The sequence below is a fragment of the Cebidichthys violaceus genome, unplaced genomic scaffold (assembly GCF_023349555.1).
Source record: "Cebidichthys violaceus isolate CVI_PGR_0920_01 unplaced genomic scaffold, fCebVio1.0.p SCAF_8, whole genome shotgun sequence".
In the NCBI taxonomy this organism is placed as follows: domain Eukaryota; kingdom Metazoa; phylum Chordata; class Actinopteri; order Perciformes; family Stichaeidae; genus Cebidichthys; species Cebidichthys violaceus.
In genome coordinates this window covers 7,993,112-8,017,744 of record NW_027176964.1, presented here as the reverse complement: position 1 = coordinate 8,017,744, position 24,633 = coordinate 7,993,112, and the positions used below count along the sequence as shown (strand labels likewise).

At 42.5% G+C, this 24,633-nt stretch overlaps 1 protein-coding gene across 4 annotated transcripts in view; it reads left to right on the top strand.

Moving 5' to 3' along the window:
- The window catches only part of arhgap21b (Rho GTPase activating protein 21b), a 34,817-nt gene that overhangs the window by 6,686 nt on the left and 3,498 nt on the right, over positions 1–24,633 (top strand). For 2 of the 4 annotated variants that reach the window (XM_068737536.1, XM_068737535.1), the window contains exons 3-22: positions 2,007–2,189; positions 2,366–2,387; positions 6,692–6,784; positions 7,523–7,601; positions 7,687–7,741; positions 13,284–14,859; positions 17,287–17,433; positions 17,749–17,851; positions 17,958–18,003; positions 18,664–18,789; positions 18,898–19,200; positions 20,092–20,153; positions 20,279–20,424; positions 20,520–20,662; positions 20,954–21,112; positions 21,233–21,311; positions 21,435–21,508; positions 21,621–21,710; positions 21,834–22,001; positions 22,372–22,477. In XM_068737536.1, coding sequence (XP_068593637.1) covers positions 2,007–2,189; positions 2,366–2,387; positions 6,692–6,784; positions 7,523–7,601; positions 7,687–7,741; positions 13,284–14,859; positions 17,287–17,433; positions 17,749–17,851; positions 17,958–18,003; positions 18,664–18,789; positions 18,898–19,200; positions 20,092–20,153; positions 20,279–20,424; positions 20,520–20,662; positions 20,954–21,112; positions 21,233–21,311; positions 21,435–21,508; positions 21,621–21,710; positions 21,834–22,001; positions 22,372–22,477 — 3,760 coding nt within the window. Of the gene's footprint in view, positions 1–2,006; positions 2,190–2,365; positions 2,388–6,374; positions 6,438–6,691; positions 6,785–7,522; positions 7,602–7,686; positions 7,742–10,363; positions 11,704–11,900; positions 11,928–13,283; positions 14,860–17,286; positions 17,434–17,748; positions 17,852–17,957; positions 18,004–18,663; positions 18,790–18,897; positions 19,201–20,091; positions 20,154–20,278; positions 20,425–20,519; positions 20,663–20,953; positions 21,113–21,232; positions 21,312–21,434; positions 21,509–21,620; positions 21,711–21,833; positions 22,002–22,371; positions 22,478–24,633 lie in introns of those variants that run through there. The other 2 variants (XM_068737537.1, XM_068737538.1) reach the window with 2 other exon arrangements.

The window sequence follows — 24,633 nt, the reverse complement described above, 5'->3', positions numbered from 1 at the left end:
GTTTGAAAACTCGGTGGAAACCGCTTTAGCAAGCTATTGTCGGAGCGCTTTGCGGCATTCCCGTCTCCAGCGGCGTTATCAGCCCTTACATGCCTAGTGTACGTGAATGGTCATGTGATGTGCGTTTTTCATGCACGGTAGTATGAGCGGAGATCACTTCTGAAACTGCTAAAATGCTCATCTGGACGGAGATTGTTTATCACTGCTCGAATCCAAGAAATACCCAACAGAAGACCAGCTGCCCACTGAAAACTCTCTCCCAGCTGCCTCACCCAGTGCAAACATCAGTCTAGCACTCTGGTGATTCATAACTGGGTGAGAGGCATTCATTTGTGGGCAGGAGAGAAGAGGTGTGTGTTTTGATGTGTTTTCTCTTTCATGTGCTTTTTCTTTGTAGTGAAAGTAAAAGTAATCTCATAATTTTTCTCCTTTTGTTGATTCCCTTTTGACCTCTTGTCACAGTTAATCTGGTCAATCAGGTTTACGTCGTAGTCTTACTTTGTTCTAATCGCCATCCGTATTATTGGTGTTTTTTTATGTTGGATAAGAGGGTAAACCATGAGTCTGAATGTGGGTCTGGGATTTATTGACTTGGAATGTCACAACGATATTAACTATGCAAGTCGCAATGATAACTATGCTTGGCATGCGCTTGTGAGGAGGCCCACACACCCCCTTCTGTCCTCCATATCTAGAGATCAGAGGGTTGGAAATCGCCCCAGTGCACTGGCTGCTAAATCAGATCCAGTTGACTGGGATTGGCTTGCCCCAGAGACGGGGGGGGGGGCAACAATGCAGGCATTTCAAACATCCAGTTGATCAATTGTCATATCTATATAGTGATTTGAAATGCATGAAGGCCCACCACTGGGTACAGACACAGGCTACAACATGGAGCTGCCTGTATCACAGTCGAAGCTTGGTTGTGCACAGTAAAACCTGTTTCGCTAGTTTCATCAAAATACATGCGTGTCAGCTGCACCTGCTGCCGTGTTTCCCAGCCAGCCGCTGTGGTGTTATGAGTCCTTACTCTCTGCAGTTTGCACTTTTGAACTCCTTATATGTTGAAACAGCTCTGGGTGCCACTAAAAATATGCTTTTATTCAAGTAGCTGGTCAATGCCTCTTTCAGAAATGTATAGTTGTAAACAGAAAAAACTTTGTTGCTGAGATTGAGAAGCAGCAAAACATGCTTTGGTACACACCTCCAGGCCCACAATTTGTTTGGAATGAAACATCGAGTGTGAGGCGGAATGTTCATCCTGTGACATAGTCTGAGATTGTTGTTATAAGTTGGTGTGAACTAACTACTTCTCATGTTTTTTTTCTTCTTTGCGTGTCCTAGTTCAGCACCGGCTATGTTTACATGCAAGTAATTCACTCTGATTTTCTGACATTTTGCTCAACACATCTGCCCAGACAGAGATAGTGTGAATGCAAGCTCATCAAATTCCTCACATTGTGGGGGAAAGTCAGGGGGGGAGGGTTTGTTTGAGACAGAGTGAGGATACTTTTTCTGTGTGGAAATACAAAAGAGAGGTGTTCCTTAAAGCCTTACTGGAGCAGGGTGAATATGATGTGGGGAGACCTGGGTGGGAGGGGTGCGGGTTGGGGTGTTGCTGCACACACAATCCACAAAGGTGTGAGGCTATAAATAGCCAGTAAACAACACAGGGGTGTCCAAAGCCCTGAGGCCTGACACGCTCTACTCTCCAGCTGTGAAAATGGGATACCGTGACTTTACTGTAAACACTGGACAGCGTTTTATGCTTTCCAAAGCCCATTCTCTAAACCATGTCCAACTGGAACTGGACTGACACTTGGTTTTCAATTACATGATGACTTTAGTTATGGTGTTGTTTTAATAACATTGTCGAGGTATTCCAGCATTTACACTTTCAATTTCAAGATGTCATAGATACATTTGTTTCTCGCCTCAACAGCGTGAATGTGAAAGTAGGACTCCTCCATTTAAATTCCTTTTCTCCACTTTTCCCTTTTGTGTAGAATGAATCCCCAGAGTGGAGGAGCATGGCGGATTCTCCTGCAGCGCAGTACCCAACAGAAGACGAGGCGTTCTCATGGCCGCGACCTAAAACCCTGCGCTTGCGGCGTACTTCCCACGGGTTCGGCTTCACCCTGCGCCACTTCATCGTGTACCCGCCAGAGTCCACCATGCACTGCTTCCCGGTAAATTTAAGGATTGTATTTGCTATTAAACCTGTCAGAAGCTTCCATGAGTTTCATATACCTGAGCATTGTTTGCTTATCAAGTAAGATTACACTGAGTCAATAAAAAGACTGGTACCTAAATTCTGTGACCGTGAACAACAAAGTCACTCGAGTGTTTCTGTGTTTTGTTACAGGAGGAAGATCACGGCCGCAGAGGTAAGCAGAAAAAAAACCTCGTCCGTTTCTCTTCATGCCCGTCATTCCCTTCAGCACCGCTGACTCAGCGTAATGCCTCTGACTTCAAACGACTCTTAATCCATCCACGCTTTCACTCTTTTTGCTTCCTTATGAATTGAGGACAATGTAGCTCCTGTGTGTCACTGACCTTTGTGAAAGCATGAAAGGTTTGGTCAACGCCACCTGTTTCTGTCCTGCACTGAGCCACCTCTTCGTATTGTTTCACTATGTTGTTCTTGCTGCTTTTCTCCCTCACAGTAAAAAAGGCTGTCAGAAAGAGATGGCCTCAATTTTACTGGGTTGTGTGTGTGTTGGATTCTCTTTCCTCTTGTTAGTCTCATACCGACAAGCCTTACATCAAACCTCTGGCATATGTTAGTGTTGATCTGGTTAAATACAAAGTTATAAACTTTAAAGGCAGTGTGCATGGGCCATCAGTGTGTGAATGGGTGAATGACATGTAGTGTTAAAGTGCTTGTGTGTGGTCAGAAGACTAGAAAAGCGCTATACAAGTACAAGTTCATTTACCGTTTACAAGCACAGGCGGTAACTAGTCATGTTCCTACAGGCCCTGAAAACTGTTGAAAGTTAGTGGATTTGAGAAAAAACATTGGGTTTTGAAATCAAATACATATAATTGAATATTGATTGTTTTATAGAAATAGCTCCATTTGTCAGGACTGTTTTGCTGAAGACAGAACTCATTATCTTAAAGCAATTTACATCCAAAGGAAATAGGATGGTGATATGTTTTGATTAGTATGTCTGTGATGTTTAATCTTGACCCGTGTCCCGCTAATACCAGAGCATCACAAACCGAGTCTTACTTATGTCAAGCAAGACTTTGTAAGTGATTTGAAAGTCTGAATTGAATTTCCAGCCCTGTACGGATGCCAAGAAGGAAACTTTCTAATGTTTGTGAGACTCTTCATGAATGAAGCAAAAGATGAACTCATTCAGGGCTTCTCCAACTAGAATGTGTTTCATTCATATTTCCCCGATAGGAATGATCTTTGATTGAGTTAAGTGCGTTACCGCCGGTCCCGTCCCAGTGTGATCACTGAGAGGTGATATATGCCACTAGCTTGTTTGTGGGCGGAGCTCTGTGTTTAGTCTGTGGCCGTTTGTTTACCGTGAGGAGGTTGCTGTTTTTGGAATTCATGGAAGTCGCTAATTCTATTAGACGTCTATATTCCTTAGTACACTGGTGGCTTTAGAAAGACATTCTCACACAAAAAATGACAAAAGAAAAACATTAGTAATGCGATATGGTGACCTAACAGGTAGAGTTGCATGACTGTAAAGCAGCCTTTTTAAGTCAGAAACACAAAGCAACATTTCGATCACCAAAATAACCAAAAAGATTTATTGTTATGTCACAGTATTGATGCTATAACACTGTATCACCAGCTGTAGATGTGGGTAGAAAGCAAATGGTCATCCACACATTCTCACTGACGTGCTTGAATCTGTTTATAGTCGTGCACTAATGATAATTGTTGCTTCCTGAACAGGCTGTATGTGATGTATGTACACCGTGAATCGTGGAGATCTGCACACAAATATCCAGCAAGGCACTAACAGGCTTTTAAAAGTCACAACGAATCTTTTTCTCTTGATAGGCTGCTCTAGATAGCAGTCCAAGCACAGCATCTGCCCAAAACCATGAGATACAATGGTATTGTGGTGTTTGAGTCTGTCACCCACTCCAGTTTGATCATTGTTCAAATTTAAGAGAGACAACGTGGGATGATTTTTAGTCCAGACTGGGCTAGCCTGTCTCAGTACCACATCAAAGACATAGCAGTAGGCAGAAATCAAAAGGAGGGAGGAGTGAGCCGCAGGCTTGTACCTCTCATGCGTCTTATTTACTCATAAATCACTTCAGAATAAAAGTACACTTCATCTGTAATATTTAGTCTATACGACAACTTGGATTGTGGATATGAGAAGTCGACTGAGTAGTTCAGTATTAGACTGCTTGTGTGTGTCTGGTCTTGTATCCACCAAACAACTTTGAACAGCTCTATCTATGTTTTACAATCTACAGTTTAAGCCACAGGGGAAAACAATCCAGACCTCTTGCTTTGCACATTGCCTTGCTGCAAAAAATGAATGATGTCATTGTGTTGACTGCCCTTTTGACACAACTGAGCATTTAGAGGAAGTTTTATTCTGAAGAAGGCAATATATGCCAAAACATTGATTTATGAATAAAAACATTGCATCAAAGTTGTAAGTGTGCCGCTGTTGTCCCTCTGCAAGGCCACACCACCATCAATCCTCTTATTGTGTTCCAGTCTCCTGCTTCTCAAGACAAAGCTCTGTTGTCACGGCCCTGGGGTCAAGTTTGGGTGCACTTGTGATCTAATGTTCTCTTGTCAACTCTTCCCTCTTTCGCTTTGGGAAAAGCTGTTTTTTACCACAATCACAACGGTCATTTATTTATTCTAGCATTTTGCTGTAAGTGCTCGTTGTGCACAGGCACTGTTGCTAGTATTACGGCAAGCTGATTCCATCAAGGCTTTCTTGAGTGTTTTTCTGATTCAAGTTCAGTTTTTTTACTCACAGATCACTCTGCCAATTTATAGTCTTCAATGTTAATGAGCATATACACAAGCCAACTGCAGGCACTTCGGGCAAGTCATGTTTATACAAACCTCACTCACTGTGTTCCCCAACTGATTTAAATTGTGCAAATGAAACCTGGCAATGTTTTCCTTTGCTTGGATGGGGTTTTCTCTAAGTTTTAAAGGAACAGTCACAACATTTTGTGTGTCTGTGTACTGAACACACAGGGATGAAATATTAATCGCAAGCATTTCCCGAAATGTAGGGAGCGTCTCTATAAAAATGATTAGGTGCCAACAGCATTAGTGAGGTGGTGAGTTTATGTATGATGTCTATGGTTGGGTGGTAAATAATTAAATCATTTGTTTTGCCCAAAACAGAAGTGCAAGTTGAAGAATGCAAAAATATGAATGCACACATGTTTGGGTCTTCATATAGTCTGTATCACTGAGTTGCTTCCACTACTATACATTTAAATATTTACCGTATGGCTTTATGAATGGCTCCATTGTGGAGTTAGTGATGCAGTTCTATAGCACGCCACCAGAGGGCGCATGTCTTGCTGCTGAAGCTATATGTGACTCCTGTTGCAGTATTACATAATGTGAGTCCCCAGGATGTGGTTCTGCATGAGTAATCTTGCGTGTGTAAGAGAGAAAAATGGAGGCAAAGGTGTGTCTGTGACGTTTATTGATTACTCTTGATAATTCTATTTTTGATTAATTAACTATTGGGCTTAGTAATTGACTAAGCAACTTGATTGCCCGAGTCCCCTTATCCTATGGCTTAAACATAAAAAAATAGCAATATTGGTCTGTCACGAGGACAAAAGTGTTGTTTCTCATAAATGTGTGTTTCAATTGACAGTAAGTATGTTTAACTTCTTTTATTGATCGTGTCAGCACTTTTAAAGTTCCCATGTTGGTCTTCCCCTCCACTTTTAGTTTGTGAGCCATCGTGCACTGACTCACTACCAGAATGTTAACTACTGGTGAAGGCTTTTAGCCACTCTTTGGCTGTGCCCAGAGCTATTTCTCAGTTTATAAGGAAAGAGTGGGAGTTGTGCAGCTGAGCACGCCGTCACTCTGCCTTCTTTCACTCTCTCTTTCTCTCACCCCCTCGCTCTTTCTTTTCTTTCCTTCATTTTCTTTTTCTGCAGCCATGCAGCTGCTAGGAGACAGGAGCAGCGTGAGCAAACAGGTTCGCTCTCCTTAGCTGCTTTTATCCACCCCACACTGTGTCCCCTTTTTTCTCCAAGTCAATTACTGATATCTATTGAAAAAGATGTATTATGGGCATGCATTGGCCAAAACACTGTCTGTTCTGCCGTCTGACTCACATGTCTCCAGATCTCGTGACAAACCTCCCAGTTTCTCTCTCATTCTCATCCACAGCCTTTGTTCTCTCTTCTCGCCTAAATGGCAGGAAACTATTTACCACTCAGTCTGGCACTCATTAGTAGGTTTGGTAGTTGTTGTTTTCACGTTTCAAGTTTGGCTTTCAGTGTAGTGCTACTTTTACCAGAATATTAAGTATTTATTTGAGCTTTAATTGCCCTGCTTCATTTGTAGTAAACAAAAAGGAAACTCATTTGTTTTCCTGTGCAATCTTCATCTTGTTGACATTTTGTTACCCTTACAATTTACTTGCTTTCATATCTTTGCATTATGTGATTGTTGTGTGATACATCCTGACCGGCTTCTCTTCACCAGGGAGGCAACGGAATAGGCTTGAACCAATGGACACCATTTTCGTGAAACAAGTCAAGGAAGGAGGCCCCGGTCACGGAGCTGGGCTTTGCACAGGTAATGACCAATCATCAACCAATCGGTCTCCTTCATTTACCAATACCTAGCAGAGATTGATTGGGGGGTGTAAGTACTCAGAAGTCATGACACCACAAGAACTCAGGCATAATCCTGTAACTGATGTCACACAGAGCACAAAACTCCCTCTTAAGTAATTGCACTGATGTTTTAGACTGTTGTAAGCAAAAAAAGAAGAAGAAGAAGAAAAAAAATGCAAGCTGTGCAGTTTTCAGTGGTGACCTGACAGTGTGCATGCTGTGAAGAAAAACAGAAAGTGCTTCTTTACTTGGGTAGATACACCAGTGATTTTATGCTTTCGTATGAACCCTCAGCACAGTTACTGCAAACTTCAACATCAGGTGACTGATTTTATAAGCAGTATTTTAGGATAAAGGATTATTTGAGCACTGAATGTACTTGTCCTGACTGATAATACGTTGGTTGATGCAATCTGCTAGTTTGTTAAGTCTGTCGTCTCTTTTATGTGATATTCTTTTTCTACTTTTTGTGCGCGTCTGCTTTTGTTTTCTGTTATTTGTGTTTTTATGTTGTGCTTGTGTGAAACGTTTACGCTGCCATCTTGGCCAGGACCCCCTTGTAAATGAGATCTAAAATCTAAATGTGATTATACTGGTTAATAAATAAAAAAACACAATAACAAATAAAAAAAATGCTTTTTTAGGATAAACTCTCTGTTACTGATGTCATTACTGCTGTCTTTTCAACGCCTACTAGGTGATCGATTAGTGAAGGTGAATGGAGCGAGCATCATTGGAAAAGCCTATTGTGAGGTTATATCCTTGATCCAAGACAGGTGAGGTTTAATATTCATTTGTATGGATGATACTGGTCGGCCTGTGTATCTTCACTGTTGTAAATCTCTTTTTGTTCTCCAACAGTGGGGAGTTTCTAGAACTTTGTGTGATGCCAAAAGATGAGGATATACTGCAACTGGTACGTTTCTCAATCCTATTTTTTTAATGGGGTTCACTTCATGTTACCTTGCTTTTAAAACAAAAAAAAAGCTCAGTTTTGAAAGTGTTTTTTCTTTCATAGCTGCTCTATTTTACAGAGTTCATGTTGGGACCGTAGTCATGGGATGCTGGAAGCCTGCATATCCCATCAGACTTCCCTATCTAGGCTTCCTAATCAGGCCAGAGCGGCCTCTCTGTAATCTCTCCTCAAACCACTGCTGACATTACTGCCAAAATTACTGCCTAATTTAAATATCTAACGTACATATACAGACATATCAAGGAGTAATATACACAGCTCCATCTGTATAGATGATGGAACAATGGTAAGAGTGGATTTAGCTAAAAAATGTCTTCAAACTGAGGTCTAAACAAAACGGGCTTGTTTTCTGTGGTCAGGTAGTTATACATCGTGTGATATTCTGGATGGCTTTCAGAGACGTCTAGACCAGTGTTTTTCAACCTTTTCTGAGCCGCGGCACATTTTTTACATTAAATAGATCCCGCGGCACACCAACAACCAAAAAAGTTGTAAAATGACAGCAGGCGTATGCCAGGCGTGTCAAACTCAATCACAGAGAGGGCCAAAATAAAAAATTGGGACTATGTTGAGGGCCAAATAGAGGGCCATCAACATTTAATAAACAGGATAGAAGGGATATTGGACAAAGTGCAAGAAGAATACATGTTTAGGTAGGCTTCATTCTTTTATGCATACGTACCAGAGCCAGATGTCTGGCATCTTCTCTTGGCTGCCAGTTCATTAATATTTGGGGTTAAGTTCTGTGCTGTGGAAACCCTCAATGAATGTGAAGGTTAGAGTTAGGGTTAGGGTTAGTGAGATGACTCCTGTGTGGGTTTTTGTTCATCTTCATCACAGAGAAAAGCTGCTCACACAGGTATGTGCTTCCAAACATGCAGAGCATTTGAGCAGCATGTAGGCGGAGTTGAGGCATTGTTTCGGGATGAAGCTTGGACACCGTGCAGCGCCCACAGAGTCATACTTTGCCTTGAGAGTGTCGTTACACAGGAGGTCTATCAGCTCCATTTGGATGTGCACAGGTGCTCTTTCCACGTCAACTGCAAACGGATTGCTGAGCAGTTCAAATTAAAATTTCTGAGCTGCAAAGACGGCAAATCGCAGACTGAACTCTGTGCCCAGTTTATCAGCAAAATGACGGTTTGGCAACATGGAAAGTGACCCAAGTTTCCTTGCTGCATCTGAGTCTCCCACAGGCGCAGCTTCGCTTGGAAAGCTCTCAGTGCATCATACATGTCTGTGATCATACATGTCTGTGATCACACGTCCCCGTCCCTGAAGCTGGAGGTTTAGCTCAGTGAGATGCTTCGTTATGTCGCACAAAAAGGCCAGCTCACATGTCACTCTGTGGTGTGGGCCAGTTATGATAGACATATGATTCGCGCGGGCCGGATATAATTGTACCGAGGGTCTGAATATTTGAGTTTGACATGTCTGATATATGCTGACAATTTAATGACAAGTCTCTCAATTTCTTGATCCCTACTAGGCTTTTCATCTGGGTTACAATGTTGTCCAGGGCCCATCGCTGTTTGTCTTGTCACCGTAACCTCTCCCGCGCGTCATTTCATTCTACTGTCTTAAATCAACATGGTCATTATTGCTCTACCTACTGCCACCCACTGGCATGGAAGAGTATTTATTACTTAGCCAGCCACTATATTGCAGGCTCAGACGCTCAACAAAGGCAAATTATTTGCAGCAACTAAATAATATTATTTTGACTGATTAAGTGAAATTGGACATTTTCCCATGGCACACCTGACGATCTCTCACGGCACACCAGTTGAAAATCACTGGTCTAGACGACCCTAGACGGACCTCCTTTACCATACCTAATGAAATGGAAACCCAACTTGGAAATGAAGTGAAACAACAGTGATACGTTTGTAATGTCTCAGGTATCTATGCCTGCTTTCACAGAAGCGAATGACAAATACAGTTTTGTGTTTGTGAGACATATGAGTAGATTGTAGAGTTTAAGAGAAGTGGAAGTGACATGTAACTTCCACAACAGTTTGAAAATAGCTGAAGATTTGCACATAAAATATAGAATGTTAAATTATTAAACTAAAGGCTGTAGATTATTCATCAGAGTAAAATATCTGCCATAAAAAAAGAATATTACATTTTAGGTGGAACCTAAATTGTCCAAGTGTAAAAACCCTGGACTGAGATCCTTAGGGATATGAAAACAGTGAACTGAAGGAAATTGCTATTTGAATGTTTTCTGTTTTGGCTCCTCTTACATCTTTTAGTCAATAATGTGTTAGTGTTGTGGAGCCATACACAAGAATTCAGAATTTTTGGTAATGTAGTTAAATTAAGGTTCATTTAATTTGATGAACATGATCATCCTTGAAAATTAGTATTCAAATGTTTGACTTTTTTAATCCATCTTTAATCCAATCAGGCTTCACATGATGCATTTGTCTTTTCACTAACAATGCTCTGCCAAAAAACTGTTTTTTAAACATTACATTTTTTTAATTTGAATTATCTTATAATTATTAATACCCATATCTTTCCAGTGCATAGATGGGCCTTCATACCTCGTGCACGTGTGATTTTATCATTGACCTTTTATGCATACTGCAGGCAGCTGTTCGCAGCCTCTATGCATTCTGCACATTCAGAGCAAAGCGAAGGTGCACTTATTTGTTCCACATCTAAAGCACACAACATTAAGTGCTTTGTCAGGATGCTCAGGAATCTCCCTCCAAGGGCTTATTATTATCTGACAGCCTGTTTATGAATTATGTAATGTTAGAGCTTGGCTGTTTGCTTCACCTGAAATATTCCCCTGTTGATTCTTAATGTCCAGATTGAGTCCTCATATTTCACTTGATAGGAACATGTCAATTAATCATGGAGAAGAATGGCATCCAGAATTACAATATCAATATCTATTGTTGTAACAACCAGTCATCTCTCTCTTTAAGCCTCACATCCTCCTAAAGAATATGCAAGCAGTCATTTCACTAAAACATTTAAAACTTGAGGTAAATGCTCTTTATTATTTAGATATAACATTATATTATAAGTCAGTTAAAAATAAACTTGTAATGTCACAGAAGGATACATTATTGTTCACATCCACTTATCGTTCTGCTTACATTTATTATTAGTGATATTCTTTCCTCTATGATAACCAACTGACTGTCACTCCGCCCCTCTTCCCTGTAAGACCCTCCCTCTTGCTTGCCATTTTTACCTCTCTAACCATCTACACAGACCACTGTATCGTACACGTGTGTTGTGAAAACACTGGCCACAGCATTGCGTCATCTATTGCCAGCAGCCACACAAAAAAAAAACATCTATTAATGTAGGCGAGCAAACTGATGAGGGCTGTCCATAAGAACAAGAGGATTAGCGGTGATGCTAGCCGGATGACATTACACTGTAGGAGGCAGCACACACTTACTGCTCGGAGACGGGCAGCAGTTGCTTAGCAAAGAGACAGAGAGGGTGTACATTCAGGGAGCAGAAAAAGGAGGGAACCGAACGCCAGGAAATCAGAGAAAATACTGAGCCAGGAAAAAAAAAAAAAAAGAGGGAACAGCATGAATGATGAGCTAAAACCAGTAGATAAAATCAGCTGACTGTGCTGTGTTTAGAACAGGTTTGATTCTAAGGGGAAAGGAGAGAGGAGGAGGAAGGAGTGGGAGGGGGAGCTGTACCATCACAGCTGAATGTATAATCAGCAGCTGCTGCTTCTGTCATGTGAGCAATAGCAGAGGGAGGGAGGGAGGCAGAGAGAGAGACATAGACTGGAGGCACCTTGTTCAGTTAGCGTAATATTCTGGCTGAAGGTGGATAGAACCATGGAGACTTGACAGCATCATGAGAGGCAAGCTTTTGGTCCTGCCACCTCATCCAGGACAGACTGGCACAGGCAGGTCGTAGCTACATCTCCGCTTCTTCGTCCCCCTGTATTGCTGTTGCAGCTCTAGTATATTTTTAGCATGTCAAGCACAGTCATTGCTGTGGCTGTTTTTTTATAATGTGTGCATTTTGCTCTGCTGGCATCTTTTTCTCTTCCACCCTACCTCCCTTGATTTCTTGACACTCTCGTTTTCACATGCTGTAACGGCAGCCCGTTTCTCTGGAAGCCACTAATCTGGTAAGCAAGCAGCAGACTGGACACCCATTTGATGTTGACATGATGTGCTTTGCTGTCTCATTTTGCATATGTCATGCATGTCAGCATTGTCATTACACGATGTGGTCTTCAGGTTTTACATTATTGTAAATATTATTGGTGTTGCCGTGGTTGACTGTATGCTCTGTGTTGGTGACTCAAACGTGTAGACTGAAGAAATGGCTGATGCACTGTGCCTGCAGTACCTGTTAGATTGAGTACTCGAGTTGGCATCCAGCTGGCATCTCGGTGAAGCCTCGCCCCGTCTTCATCCTGCATGCCAGATGTCATTAGTGTGATAAAGGCCAGTGACCTCTGAACTCTCTCGCACACTCATGCTTTAAAAAGGGAGGGACCGAGCCTGGCACTGATTGCTGTGGCACAAACACAGCTTTATGTAAGGTTGTAATTTGACACCAGGTAGCAGGATCAAAGTCCTCATACCGTTTACAGGTCTTTTTGCTTGTTGTATGAACAGTATGTTACGAGTAGCAGATGCATGTAGTGAGGCTAACACGCCTGTAGAAAGCTTTAGCTCAAATGTGTATTTAATGAGTGATTTTAGTACTTTAGTACTTGCAGTGGAATAGTGTAGACTACCAAACCTTGGATGATAACCAGGCAGGCTAAACATAGCACCTTTTCTATGAGGGATGGGCGACCTGTCTGTCTGAGGTTACAGGTGGGAAAATTAAGACACTGGTTACCTGTCATCATCTATGTCGTTTTCTGTATATTGTCATGTTGTTACGTTTGTTCAAATGTGTTTAGTTTTAGCTCCTCGATTGCTATATCCTACGTGTATTGATTGTTATGCAACCATTGCTGAAAATGTCACAATGAAGGCTAACTATTGAATGTAGTACAAATATACAACATTCCACATTTATCTTATGGTTTATGCAGTTGTAGTAGATGTTACTTCCTTCCAGAATTCATTTTTTTAGGGTTGTTTGGTAGCAACAAACCATTGTTCTCCGGAGAATACAGGAGAAAGACTGCTGTACCACAAAAAATATTGTTTGAAGTACCATCCCTCTTTTGGAGAGAAATAGTCTCTACATTGGCTTATATAGAGTACTATCATCTGCAACAATGAACATTACCATGAGAACTCTAAATAAGGAGCAGATGAAGACCACTGACACCTCTGAACTGCTAACGCCTCCACTCACTCTGCAACATGCACTGCCCACACTCATGCATCCAGTTGCAATTGTAATATCACGCTTGACTTCTCTGTAAGCATCTAGTAGCACACTGTTGAATGTTACACACACTTGCCAATGCAGCTTGTATTGTATCTATTGTAACACTGCTATGTTGCTCTGTCTCTAGGCCTACTCCCAGGATGCCTACCTCCGTTGCCGCAGCAGCTACAGTGGAAACGCCTGTCACATTCCTGAGCCGCCCCCAGTATGCTACCCCAGAGTAGACTGTAAGCCTACGGGCATGGCCCAGGCGACAGACGCGGCAGGGCAGGTCTGCCGTGGGCCAACAGCACCTCCCGATCATGGGTACCGCAAGGAGATCACAGTGCCCCCATCCCCTCCGCCTCCTCAATTATATCCAAAAAGCCAGATGGCAGTGTGCATGCGCAACGACAGCGTGCGGACCGTGGTGGTTCCTCCTGACTCAGCCCAAATGGGGCGCATGGGTCCAACACATAGGATAGATTACATTGACCCCATCTTTGTCAGAGGAAGGCCTGGGTCACTGGCCCAGTATCCTCACCCTCGAAAGGCTGATGTCTATCCCAGTGGTCCAGGAATGGTCCCATATGGAGGTCAGGCACCTCACTACCCAGGCAACAATCAAAACATTGATTGGCGCACTTATCAAACGTACAGGGAGTACATTGACAACAAAGGAATCCATTCCCATGCTAGTCGGACTATCCAGGAGAGACTGGACAATTTGCGAGCATCCAATCAGACCACCTTTGGTGCTACTTATCACATTCCCCGGGGAGACTGGGGCCCTAAGGAGATACGACGGAGGAGTACCTCCCATGAACGGTCATACCAAGGACCTCCACCCCACTTTCAGATTGCCCCACGCAGTGCTTCGCAGGACCGGTTGAGCGGTGCAGAGAGAATGGGCCAGACCAGGAACTGGCCTCCTCGAAGCGCGTCGCAAGATGGCCTGATGCACAAAGCGCGGGCACACTCCACAGACTATGTTGACCCTGCAGAGCTGGCTCGGCCCAATGAGAGGAGAGGAGGGTACGGAAGGGCAGACCAAGGTACGAGACCCAGCAGACAGTCTGCCCCCAGACACGCCGTGCTCCACAGACCTTCGGCTGGATACAGCGGTGGCATGAGGGGGGCACCCAACCCTTCTCTTTACTCTAAAGGACCAGATTCTCTTCAGACCCGCTCCTCGCCCATGCTCTTGGACAGACACTCGCATTATGTAAAGAGCACAAGTGCGGAACATTCTCTTATTGACCAAAGAGTTGCAGTCAAAGGAAAAAATGCAACCCACACTATCCAACAAAGCCAGAGCAGGATCCGGGCTGAAATCATGCAGGCTATTGAGGCAGGTAGAGACGCAGCATTGGTAGAACACAGGTCTTCTTCATGCTCCACCCCAAAACACAAGCCTCAGAGGCCGAGCATCCTCAAGCCACCCCATCCAGACTCCCAGAGTCAGGTCAATGGGCGAAGCCCCACGGAGAGCGGCGTCATTCTAAGGGAGAAAGCCCTCCCTGGAAAGAACCCCAGCCCTTTGCGGCACCACTCCTACATCCTGGCCGTAAACGACGACGGACCGGATTCCACAGCAGATGTGGCAGCATGCTGGCTTCCCAACGATGCGCGTCGAGAGATACGCATACGCCGCCTTGGGGAACAATGCCACACATCCTGTTCCAGCAACCTGGATGAGTCTCTGGACTCCATTCCATTCATCGGTAAGAGAATCATCAGCTGTAAGCCTTGCCGCCCAAAGTTGCCATGGCAACGGCAGCAGGCAGTAGTAACATGAGGCCGACTGGCAGCGCTGATCCTGTCGCTAGTTAAAAGGGCTTCCACCGTAGATGATGGAGATCAGTTTGAAATAGATGGATGGAGAACTGACTGTGGAACCTGCAGACAGCTTTAGTTTCATTGTTAATCTGATTCAGAGTGTTAGTGGTTTGTGTAGTGCTGAGAAGATGTTCACAGATAAATTCATCTTCCTGGGAAGATATTATTAATGAGGTTTTGTGGCATTCAGTAAGGTTTTGTGGTATATTTGGCTTAACTGGGGCAGAGTGAAGGATGGCTTAACCCTTTTGGAATATATTGAATTTCTCCTCTTAATATATTGTTTTCTCTCTTCAGGATGGATTGCATTGTGGTTTAGTAGCGCCATAATGCATTTCCTGGTGATTGAATAGTTGTCGTCATCAGTGTTTGGAAAGGAAGCTTTCAATGTTGTTTTTTAACTCGTACCCTTTAAGAGGTTATGAGAATGTTTAGCTTTTTGCTGCTTTGTATCAGCTTTTGGAAATGGCACCAAACACATTTCTAAATCTACTTTACTGCCAAGATGTTCCTTGTATTCAATCTTGTTTTAGAAAAATGTTAGTAATTATTTCAGCAACGAGAAAAAAAATACATAATCTATAGGATTTCTTAGCATGTTTAGTGGTTTTCCTTGATGAGAATGTAGTTCATTGATTGTTGCAAGACTGAGTGCAGATGGAGGACCTTTTTAAAATCTCATGTCAGATTGAAAATGTATAAAATGTTTTATTTCTGTTTGTCTCTCTTCATCTGTCTCCATATATTATATGTATTGTGTATGTTTGGGTGTCTGTCTGTCTTCCTGTGTTTCTTTGATAACACATTGTTTAGTAAAATGGAAAAGTAAGGACTCTGAGAGTGGACATGCTGTTATTCACAGTTCATTTTGGCGGTTTGATTTGAGGTCTTAGTGTAACTTCTGTATGATGAGGCTGCTTCTTCAGAGAAATGACCTGTTCCTGATAGTGAAAAGAAACAAAAATAGAAAGACTGAAGTCAGCGTATCTCTCGATGGTGGCTTTAACTTAAGTAAACTGTCGCTGATAGCTGATCTACTTTTTTCCTTTTGGAAGGACATCAAGGAAACATGATGTACTTTACAGGTTTACTGTATGGATGAACCAGGTCACAGGCAGTGACAAGTTAGTTTCTGAGTTGGAGTTAAATTAAGGTCCTTAGAGGCAGTGGAGTGAAAAATACATCCAGCATTTGGTGCCAAATGCTTAAAAATTGTTCCAACTGCAAAGACTCTAAAACTAAGAGTTGTTTTTTTTATATTTTGTCCACACCATTGAAGTCGGTAGAGGGGGTCGGCTGGACGAATTGTAAATAATAAGAAACCCACAGTCCAGAGTTATCTGTGAGGTCACTACACAAACACTGTTTGGCGTACCAGCAGTGTCTCCGCAGACCCTTTAGTGGTTCATTGGTAATGTCGGCCGGCCAGGTGCAGGTGCAGACAAAGCAGGCAGTGACAGTGATGATGCCGCAACACCACCAATCTGGGACTGGTGCCCCAGCCCAGGAGAACAGAGCCCATATTGTGTAAGCTGCTTGGCCTCCATCAATGGCCTGTTTGAAAGGCCACTGGTCCAGGCCTCAGTCATGTGGGGTAATTTGGTCCAATTGCCAAATCCATTTTTTTTTAAGCTAATCTACAGGCAGTTGATATATCTTTTTAACTTATTCTATAGGTGGTAATGGCAGATATCTTTCAATCTATTTTGCAGTGTAACTGGAATTTTTTGACACCTATTTATATAAGCTGACATTGGTCAGCTTATATTTTGGAGAGAGAAGACTTTGAAGTTACTAAATAATAAGCAGAACCTTATGGTAGCCAAGCAGACCTAGTTGGGGAGATGGTGACATCCTTTTTCCTTTGCCCCGTTGCAAAGTTGGGTACAGGCTGGAACTAGGACAGTTGCTTTTAAATTTAGCTCCAAAAGCCCCTCGGCTGCAGAGAGCAGCTTTGTACTCTGAGCGGTTTCAGGCTTGAAGTGCCAGGAGTGGGCGGTAGTACTCGAGTGTTAAGATCTTCCCTTTCCCTCAAGAAACGTGTCAGAAGATGATCTGTTCCGACTCTCAGCTGTGTTGTGGCATGGAAGCCATGGGGGTCACAGAACGACTGTTTTAAATGCTTCCTAAATCCCACAGATGATGGCTGACAAAGTTGTCTTTGATATGCAAGATAAATAGTCCGCAATCCTGCATTCTTTCAGTCATAGACATAATGTGGAAATATAGAGCAGAAATATATCTTGTTAAATATGTTACAAAAGCTGTATTTCATTTCTGCGCTCAAAGTGAATTTCTTTAAACTGTCATAGATGAGCCAATCAGCCCCAGTGTGGACCGGAACGCCGCTCCTATTCCACCCTCAGCTGTGATATCTGTTGCACCATCCATAACTACGGGTCCATCCAGTCCGGGCTCACCATGCCCTCCCATTCGCCGTCAGCTGTCACATGACCAAGGTAAATGCCATTGGGTCGGTTGGGTGATGGATATGTCGGTCAAGGCTTGGCTTTACAGAACAAATGACTCCGATTTTAGGTTGTTTTATTTTTTTACCACAAATTTGTCTAAACTAAATGTATCTAAATTGTCATTGATTGAATTTCTTTCATTCGATTAATCAGCTAATAGCTTTTGACATTTAGTTAACAGTAGTGTTAAGTTACTCTTTAAAGTAATTTATTTAGGCACTTGAAATATATTTTTGTTATGAATGTGGTATATAACTTAGAACTTGGGTTATAAAAGACAATTATCATAATTACCCTGTATAGAGTCCCTGAGGAGTGCTTTGCTGGAGTCTGATGCAGCCAGCAAAACAGAGCGGTCCAAATCTTACGATGAGGGCTTGGATAACTACCAGGAGGAGGGAAGAAGGTGAGCACACGCTAGGATTCGGTTAATGCTTCAGTTTATTCTCATTTGTATTGGGTCACGGATCTGTCTGACTTGAAATCTGCATTTCTTTATTTTTCTTCTTTAGGAGATCTTCCGGTAAGAATATGCCAAGTCTCAGGGGCCTGAGGAAGGTGAGGAACTATAGGGTTACTTACAACATGCAAGACTTTCCGATGTTGTTACACAACGTTTGATTTATTTTCTTTCTTTGGCACATCTTCACCTGGCATTGAAATCCATCTGGAATAACTAGATAAGAATCTATAAACAAGTGTGCAAACAGAAATCCATCTGTGATGGCACCAAAGATAAATCGCATTTAAGTAAGGCTGTACTTTTCCAAAAAGAGAACAGAAACAACAAGAGAAGTGGGATCCAGTTTTGTTATGCGCATAACTGAGGAAGTAAATACTATAACAGACTGGACAATCAGATTGCTATTCGAATGCCAAATCAACCTTTTAGCAAATGTACATGTGGACAAATCTTACTTTAAAATAAGCTTGTAGGTTAACACATTTAGCTCTTTTTTATTTTTGGTGGTTATTGTCAGACAAGCTTTGATACTCTCTCAATTTCCCCTCACTGGCTTCCTTGGGGAGTGTTTTGAGAGACACAAATGTTTAAGATATCACTATGTCCTGGTGATCATGCGACTTTGACATCACCAGTTTGATTTGCCTAGAGATTTCATGACATCTTCCTCTCTTGCTTTCCCCCGTGGTATCTGTCACACTTTACTCTCCGGTAATAATGCCAGAAATATAAATGTCATAAATTCCCATTTGCAGGCTCTGGATGGACATAAATCTTCTGGTGATTCTGGATCTCGAAGGGATTCTTCTTCAGATATCTTTGCAGATTCTTCCAAAGAAGGGTTGCTCAATTTTAGGCAACTTAGTACAGATAAAAATAAGGTATGCCTGTACACTCTTTCCTTCATTTAACAACCATATATATCACTAATGTTTGGATGTCTAAGTATGTCTCCCTTTTCTGTATCTCTTGTCTCCCCATCTCTGTAGCGTGTTGGTGGAGGAATGAGATCTTGGAAACCGATGTATGCTGTTTTACAAGGTCACACTCTAACCCTCTACAAAGACAGGAAGGATGCACTGTCTCACGCTTCGACGCCATCTGACGAGGACCCACTGCGGATCAGCATCAAGGCCTGTCTGATTGACATCTCCTATAGCGACACAAGACGCAAGAATGTGCTGCGACTCACCACCTCAGACTATTGCGAGTATTTGTTCCAGGCAGAAGGGAGGGAAGACATGTTGTCTTGGATCAGAGTCATTCAGGAAAACAGTAACCCGGATGAAGAGGTGTGTTTTAGCATGACTCATATTGTGTAGCTAAATCAAGATTATTAGCAAATGATGATCTCACTTCCAGCTAAAATGATGTCAGAAGGCCTAAAGTTCCAAAATGACAGAGACATCATCAATCCACCCAGTAAAATCTCATCAGGGCAGAGCATAGCACTTGTTGTCGGTTGTTTACTGTAACAGAAAAAGCATGGAACCAGACTTCATTATAGTTTTGAAAGAGACCCACACACAGGTTAGGTTAACAACAAAGTGAACCAAAGTCTGTCCTCGAATGAAATACAATGATAGTGTCAGTGAGATGGAGAGGATTAAAGCTTTTATTAAAACGCCTAACAAAAGCTAAAATAAGGTGTCATTGTAAACTTGTTTGACCTGGGTAGAACAAAAAAAACGCAGTTGGCACTTCTAGGGGCGTGAGTGGAAAATGTCAGACCGAGCCAATCAGTTAGCTGCCTTTCAGCAAGACCTCTGATGCCTCCTGGCAAGAACTGATTCCGATATCTGAGATTGAGATCTGGCATGTACATATTGTGATACTTGTTCAAAACATTAAATCCAATCAGGCTGTGGGATATTGATGGTCGCTCTATCCCAATCATATGACATTTTCTGTATTGCAGAAATATGTTTTCTAGTCATGTCTGTAATCAGACTGTCGTCATTTGTACAGATATTGACCTGTCAGCAGTTTCCCCTCAGTTTTTGTTAAATCTTTAGGTTTCCCAGTCAGTTAGTCATCCAGAAGGCCCACTATAGAAATGATTTTGTTGGATTTATAAGCAATATCATGTGATTAACAATTGTTTACTCATATTATAAATAAAAATCGAATTAACCTGCAAGTTTTAACTCTTTTTAATGACTGTATTTCTGCTGTCATTACAGAATGCTGCTGTAACAAGTCAGGACTTGATCAGTCGAAAGATCAAGGAATACAACATGATGAGGTATTCAGGACCCCACATTGCCCCCTGGAGCTCAACCACAGTACTCCGACCACATATCTACCCATTTTAATTGAATGCCGACCGAATGTTAATATTTGTGTGTTTTTGCTATTTGTCTGGATCAGCATGCCCAGCAGCAGGTCTGAACCGTCCCCCAAAAGTTCCCGCCAGTCCCTCAGTATCAAACAAGCCTTCCTGGGAGGTAAAACAGAAGGCAAGACCCACAGCCCTCATTCACCCAAAACAGGAGAGGACAGGAGGGCGCTGAGAGGTAAAGACACATTGCTCCATTTAGTGTGCTGAGAGGGCATGTCTCCTCTCAGATGGCCTAATTTGTTATGCATATATTTGTGTTTGCCCTGTCAGATGACTCCAGCCCACCGCGGGACAGAGCTGCTTGGAAAATTGGCATTGCAGGGATCATGAGGAAGCCCTTTGAAAAAAAGACTCCAGCTGGGGTCACGTTCGGGGTGCGGCTTGATGACTGTCCACCTGCACAAACCAACAGGGTGAGTCTCAATCTCTCTTCATGTGTTTGAGGGGAACTGCTTCTTCAGTTAAATATTCAGATGACGTTAAAAGCAGGTTGAATCCACACGCATGAAATATTTATGTTGCATCAACCCCTGTCAACCAAATAATTCTTGCGAGAGTAGCACACTTGCCGGCTGTTGTAGACACTGATGTGTATGGCACAAAACTGCATGCACATCCAAACAGTTTGTAGGTTTTTGTTCAATGTTCACATTCAACATAATCAGTGATTTGTCGTGTCTCGCGTCTTGTTATGTGTCGTGCAGTTTGTTCCTTTGATCGTGGAGGTGTGCTGTAAGGTGGTGGAGGAGAGAGGCCTGGAGTACACAGGAATCTACCGAGTGCCTGGGAACAACGCCGCCATCTCCAGCATGCAGGAGGAGCTCAACAGCAAAGGCATGACTGACATCGACGTCGAGGACGACGTGAGTGACTGACAGTCGGGTTGCGCAGTACAATGCGTCTCCTTCACTGTATCTTTTAGCAGTGACAGATCTGTGCCGTAAGCTTTAATGTAACACTCTCTATCGTTGGCTTGTCTGCAGAAATGGCGGGACCTCAATGTCATCAGTAGTTTACTTAAGTCCTTCTTCCGAAAACTTCCAGATCCGCTGTTTACAAACGGTGAGCTCTTGAAAATACGCTGAAATTCATAAATCATGACCAACAAATTACAAACTATAACTATATCTGTGTAATTCTTCCTTTTTGCAATTCTAAGTGAAGGTTTTCCTGCTCTTTTCACAGAAAAGTATGGTGATTTTATTGAAGCCAACAGAGCAGAAGAGTCAGTGGAGAGATTAAAGGAGCTCAAGAGGCTGGTGAGTGAAATATCTAATATGAAAAGCGTTCATTTGAATATCATTAAATTGAGTTTACGATTAATCCCGAAACTCTGACCCATTTTTTTTTTTTTTTTGTCAATTCTTGCAGATACAAGAATTACCTGATCATCACTTTGAAACTCTGAAATTCCTTTGTGCTCACCTCAAGAAGGTTTCTGACAACTGTGAAAAAAACAAGGTAGTTAACAGGATGTGTCGGTGTTAATGTCATTAGGTAACCCTCCTCCGATCCTTCGTAAACCCACTGTGCCGTTGAGGATTATTTCATTAAACCTGTTTTGTCCCAACCTCATCCTTTTAGATGGAGCCTCGTAACCTGGCGATTGTGTTTGGTCCTACGCTGGTCCGAACCTCTGAGGACAACATGGCCAACATGGTCAATCACATGCCAGACCAGTGCAAAATAGTTGAGAACCTGATCCAGCAATACGACTGGTTCTTCACTGACGACGGGGATGAAGACCCTGTTGTATGTGGCAATTATTTTTCTTCTTCTTCTTCTTTGTTTGTTATTGGTTTATCAGAGATAAACAATTCTTACCATAGGTAGCTTTACTTTTATACTATTTATTTTATACATAGGGGTAATTTAAAGTTGCACCAATCAATATTTTGTATGAGAAATGGCTCAAATGACTATGTTGGTGGAGACCAAAACAGGGTTAATTCAATTAATTCACGTTTTCAGTCAATCAACTAATGCAGCTTTAGATAAAATGCAACTCATGTCTTTTTTTGTGATGATCTAATTAAATTTTTCCATTTATGTGTTGTGTTCAGTCACTAATCCTCTCTCTGTTTCTCTTCTATTCTTGTTCAAACTGTGTCATTCCCTCCAGACCACAGCTGAGCAGGAAAGCACAGTGCAGTCTCAGCCTGTACCCAATATCGACCACCTGCTCTCCAACATCGGGCGGACCACAGCTTCACCGGGCGAAGTCTCAGGTAAGTCCGAGAGCGTTATCTCTTAGGAGCAGCACTACAGCATCACCGCAGCAAAGATATTATCACAGCAGCAATAATATATTTCATTTATATTATTCCAGTAGATTAAAGTTAAAAATATCTGTGCAATAGATCCATTCTAAGATTAAAATGTTAAGTGTGTCAGATTTTTAAACAATGAACATCATGCCTATTGTCATTTTAAATGCTTTGAGCAAAAATAAGTCTTCCAAATTTGATTTATGTTTCATTCATTTTTTAATAAATACACTTTGTTTTAAAATACCTTACAGTACGTTGAGTTTATTTTATTCATTTGTTTTTTAATAGAAGTCTGTTTTGTTTTGCTGTTGATGTTTTTTTGCCCAAAGAGATTTTTTATTTTTGTTCATTTCTTTGCTTTACTCTTTATTTCCTCTTGCTCGAGTCATTTTTTCTCCCTGTGCTTTACCTGTGTTGAGACGACGACTCCTTTTCTTTCAGTTCTTTTCTTCCCCTCCTCCTCGTCTCTCACATAATCCCGGCATGTTCTTTCCCAAAGAAAATCTAATAAACAAAAAGAAACGATGGAAGTTTTAACCCTTCTGACCTTTGCCCTTCTGTGTGTAGTGTGTTGTTTCTCTCCCTTATTCCTGTCCAGCACTCACACATAACCCAATCTTGACACAGGCCAAGTGGGCGGCGTCTATCACTCGATGATGTCACTGATGGACTCTGTTATGTCAGTGATGGACAGCTGGGACTGTAGGAAGAAGGACGAGTGTTGTGCCCAGTGTAGCTGCCTAGTCTGCAGAAACCCGCAGCTCTTTTAAAATTGGGGCGAAAGGAGGAAAAAAGATAAAAAAGAAAGAAAGAGAAGTCGATGTTTGTCATTTTTCCTGTGGTGTGCACGTCTCATATTTAAACCAATACCCTAAATTGAGGGGATACAGAGCGATGCTGCTGTACTTTCTCTGAAAGCCCTTCTGCTGTCTCTTGTTGTCTCTAAAGCTGATCGCAAGGACAAGTAGCATGGTACGGTCAACCTCAGGTTCTCTCCCGGTCATGTGACTCTGTCATGATGTCTGAGGGTGGGGTCGTAGTGGTGGGACTGAGCTGGATGTTCCCCAGCACACATGTGTTTACACTCAAACAAACTCAAACACACACACACACACATACACACACACACACACAACAGAGATGTAGTGACTTGTTGATGCAGAGGCACACATGCAGTCATATGGCAGTGGTCGGGTCACCAAGCATGTAGATGTAGTGGTATTTGCTGCGACAGGTAGTTTTTTTTGTTTCAGGTGCTTCCTCTTGTGTCTTTTTGTTTGATTTGTTGTCTGTGATGTCCTTATTTCAAAATCTTTGTCTCCATGCAACCACGGACAGATATTGCCACATACTTCCTCATCTCCTACTGTTACATAAATGCATAACACAGACATCGATCACTAACATATGCCCCCCACACTGTCTCCTTTGCTAACCCTGCACTACACACTGAGCACACACAATTTGCACCTTTTGAACCTCTCCGTTCCTGTAACCATTTGGCTGAAAAAAGGGCTAGTAGTCTGCTTATCCTTGTCAGCTGCGTGTTTTCTCCTTTTGCAAAGGGAGACAAAGTTTTGTGAACTCTTTGATTTGCCTTTTTATGTTGTTGAGACTGCCAGCTTACATGTTAAAGGGCACCGCTGGAGTTAATGTAGCTCGGAGTAAGAACAATCTCTCCGCTATACCAAGGCTTGCCTGTGCCATCTGTATCGACCACGACACACACTCACTGATCTGTTCAGCTCAGGCCCCTTACGTCAGAGCAAACTCATCGCTCCCTCTCGTCTGTGATGTCTTTTGAGTTGGGAAAGAATGCCTTCAGCTGGTTGGTGGCTACGTGTGATGCTCTGTGACTGGCGTGTTTGTCCGTGATGTGCCGTCGTTCCATCGATACATGAGCATGAGCTGCTTTTTGTGTCTTGGTTTACCGCTGGGTCCTCACTCTTTCTTCTCACCCCTCATCTCAGAGCTCTTCCGCCGCTTTATCCACGTATCCATATACTGCTTTGTGTGGTTACTCGTCCTCCTGTCTCTGTCTCTGAGCCGAAAGTGTGTCGTCTGCTGTCATTCAGCTGCTGTCATTGTCCTCATCGTGTCTGTCACGTTCTCTC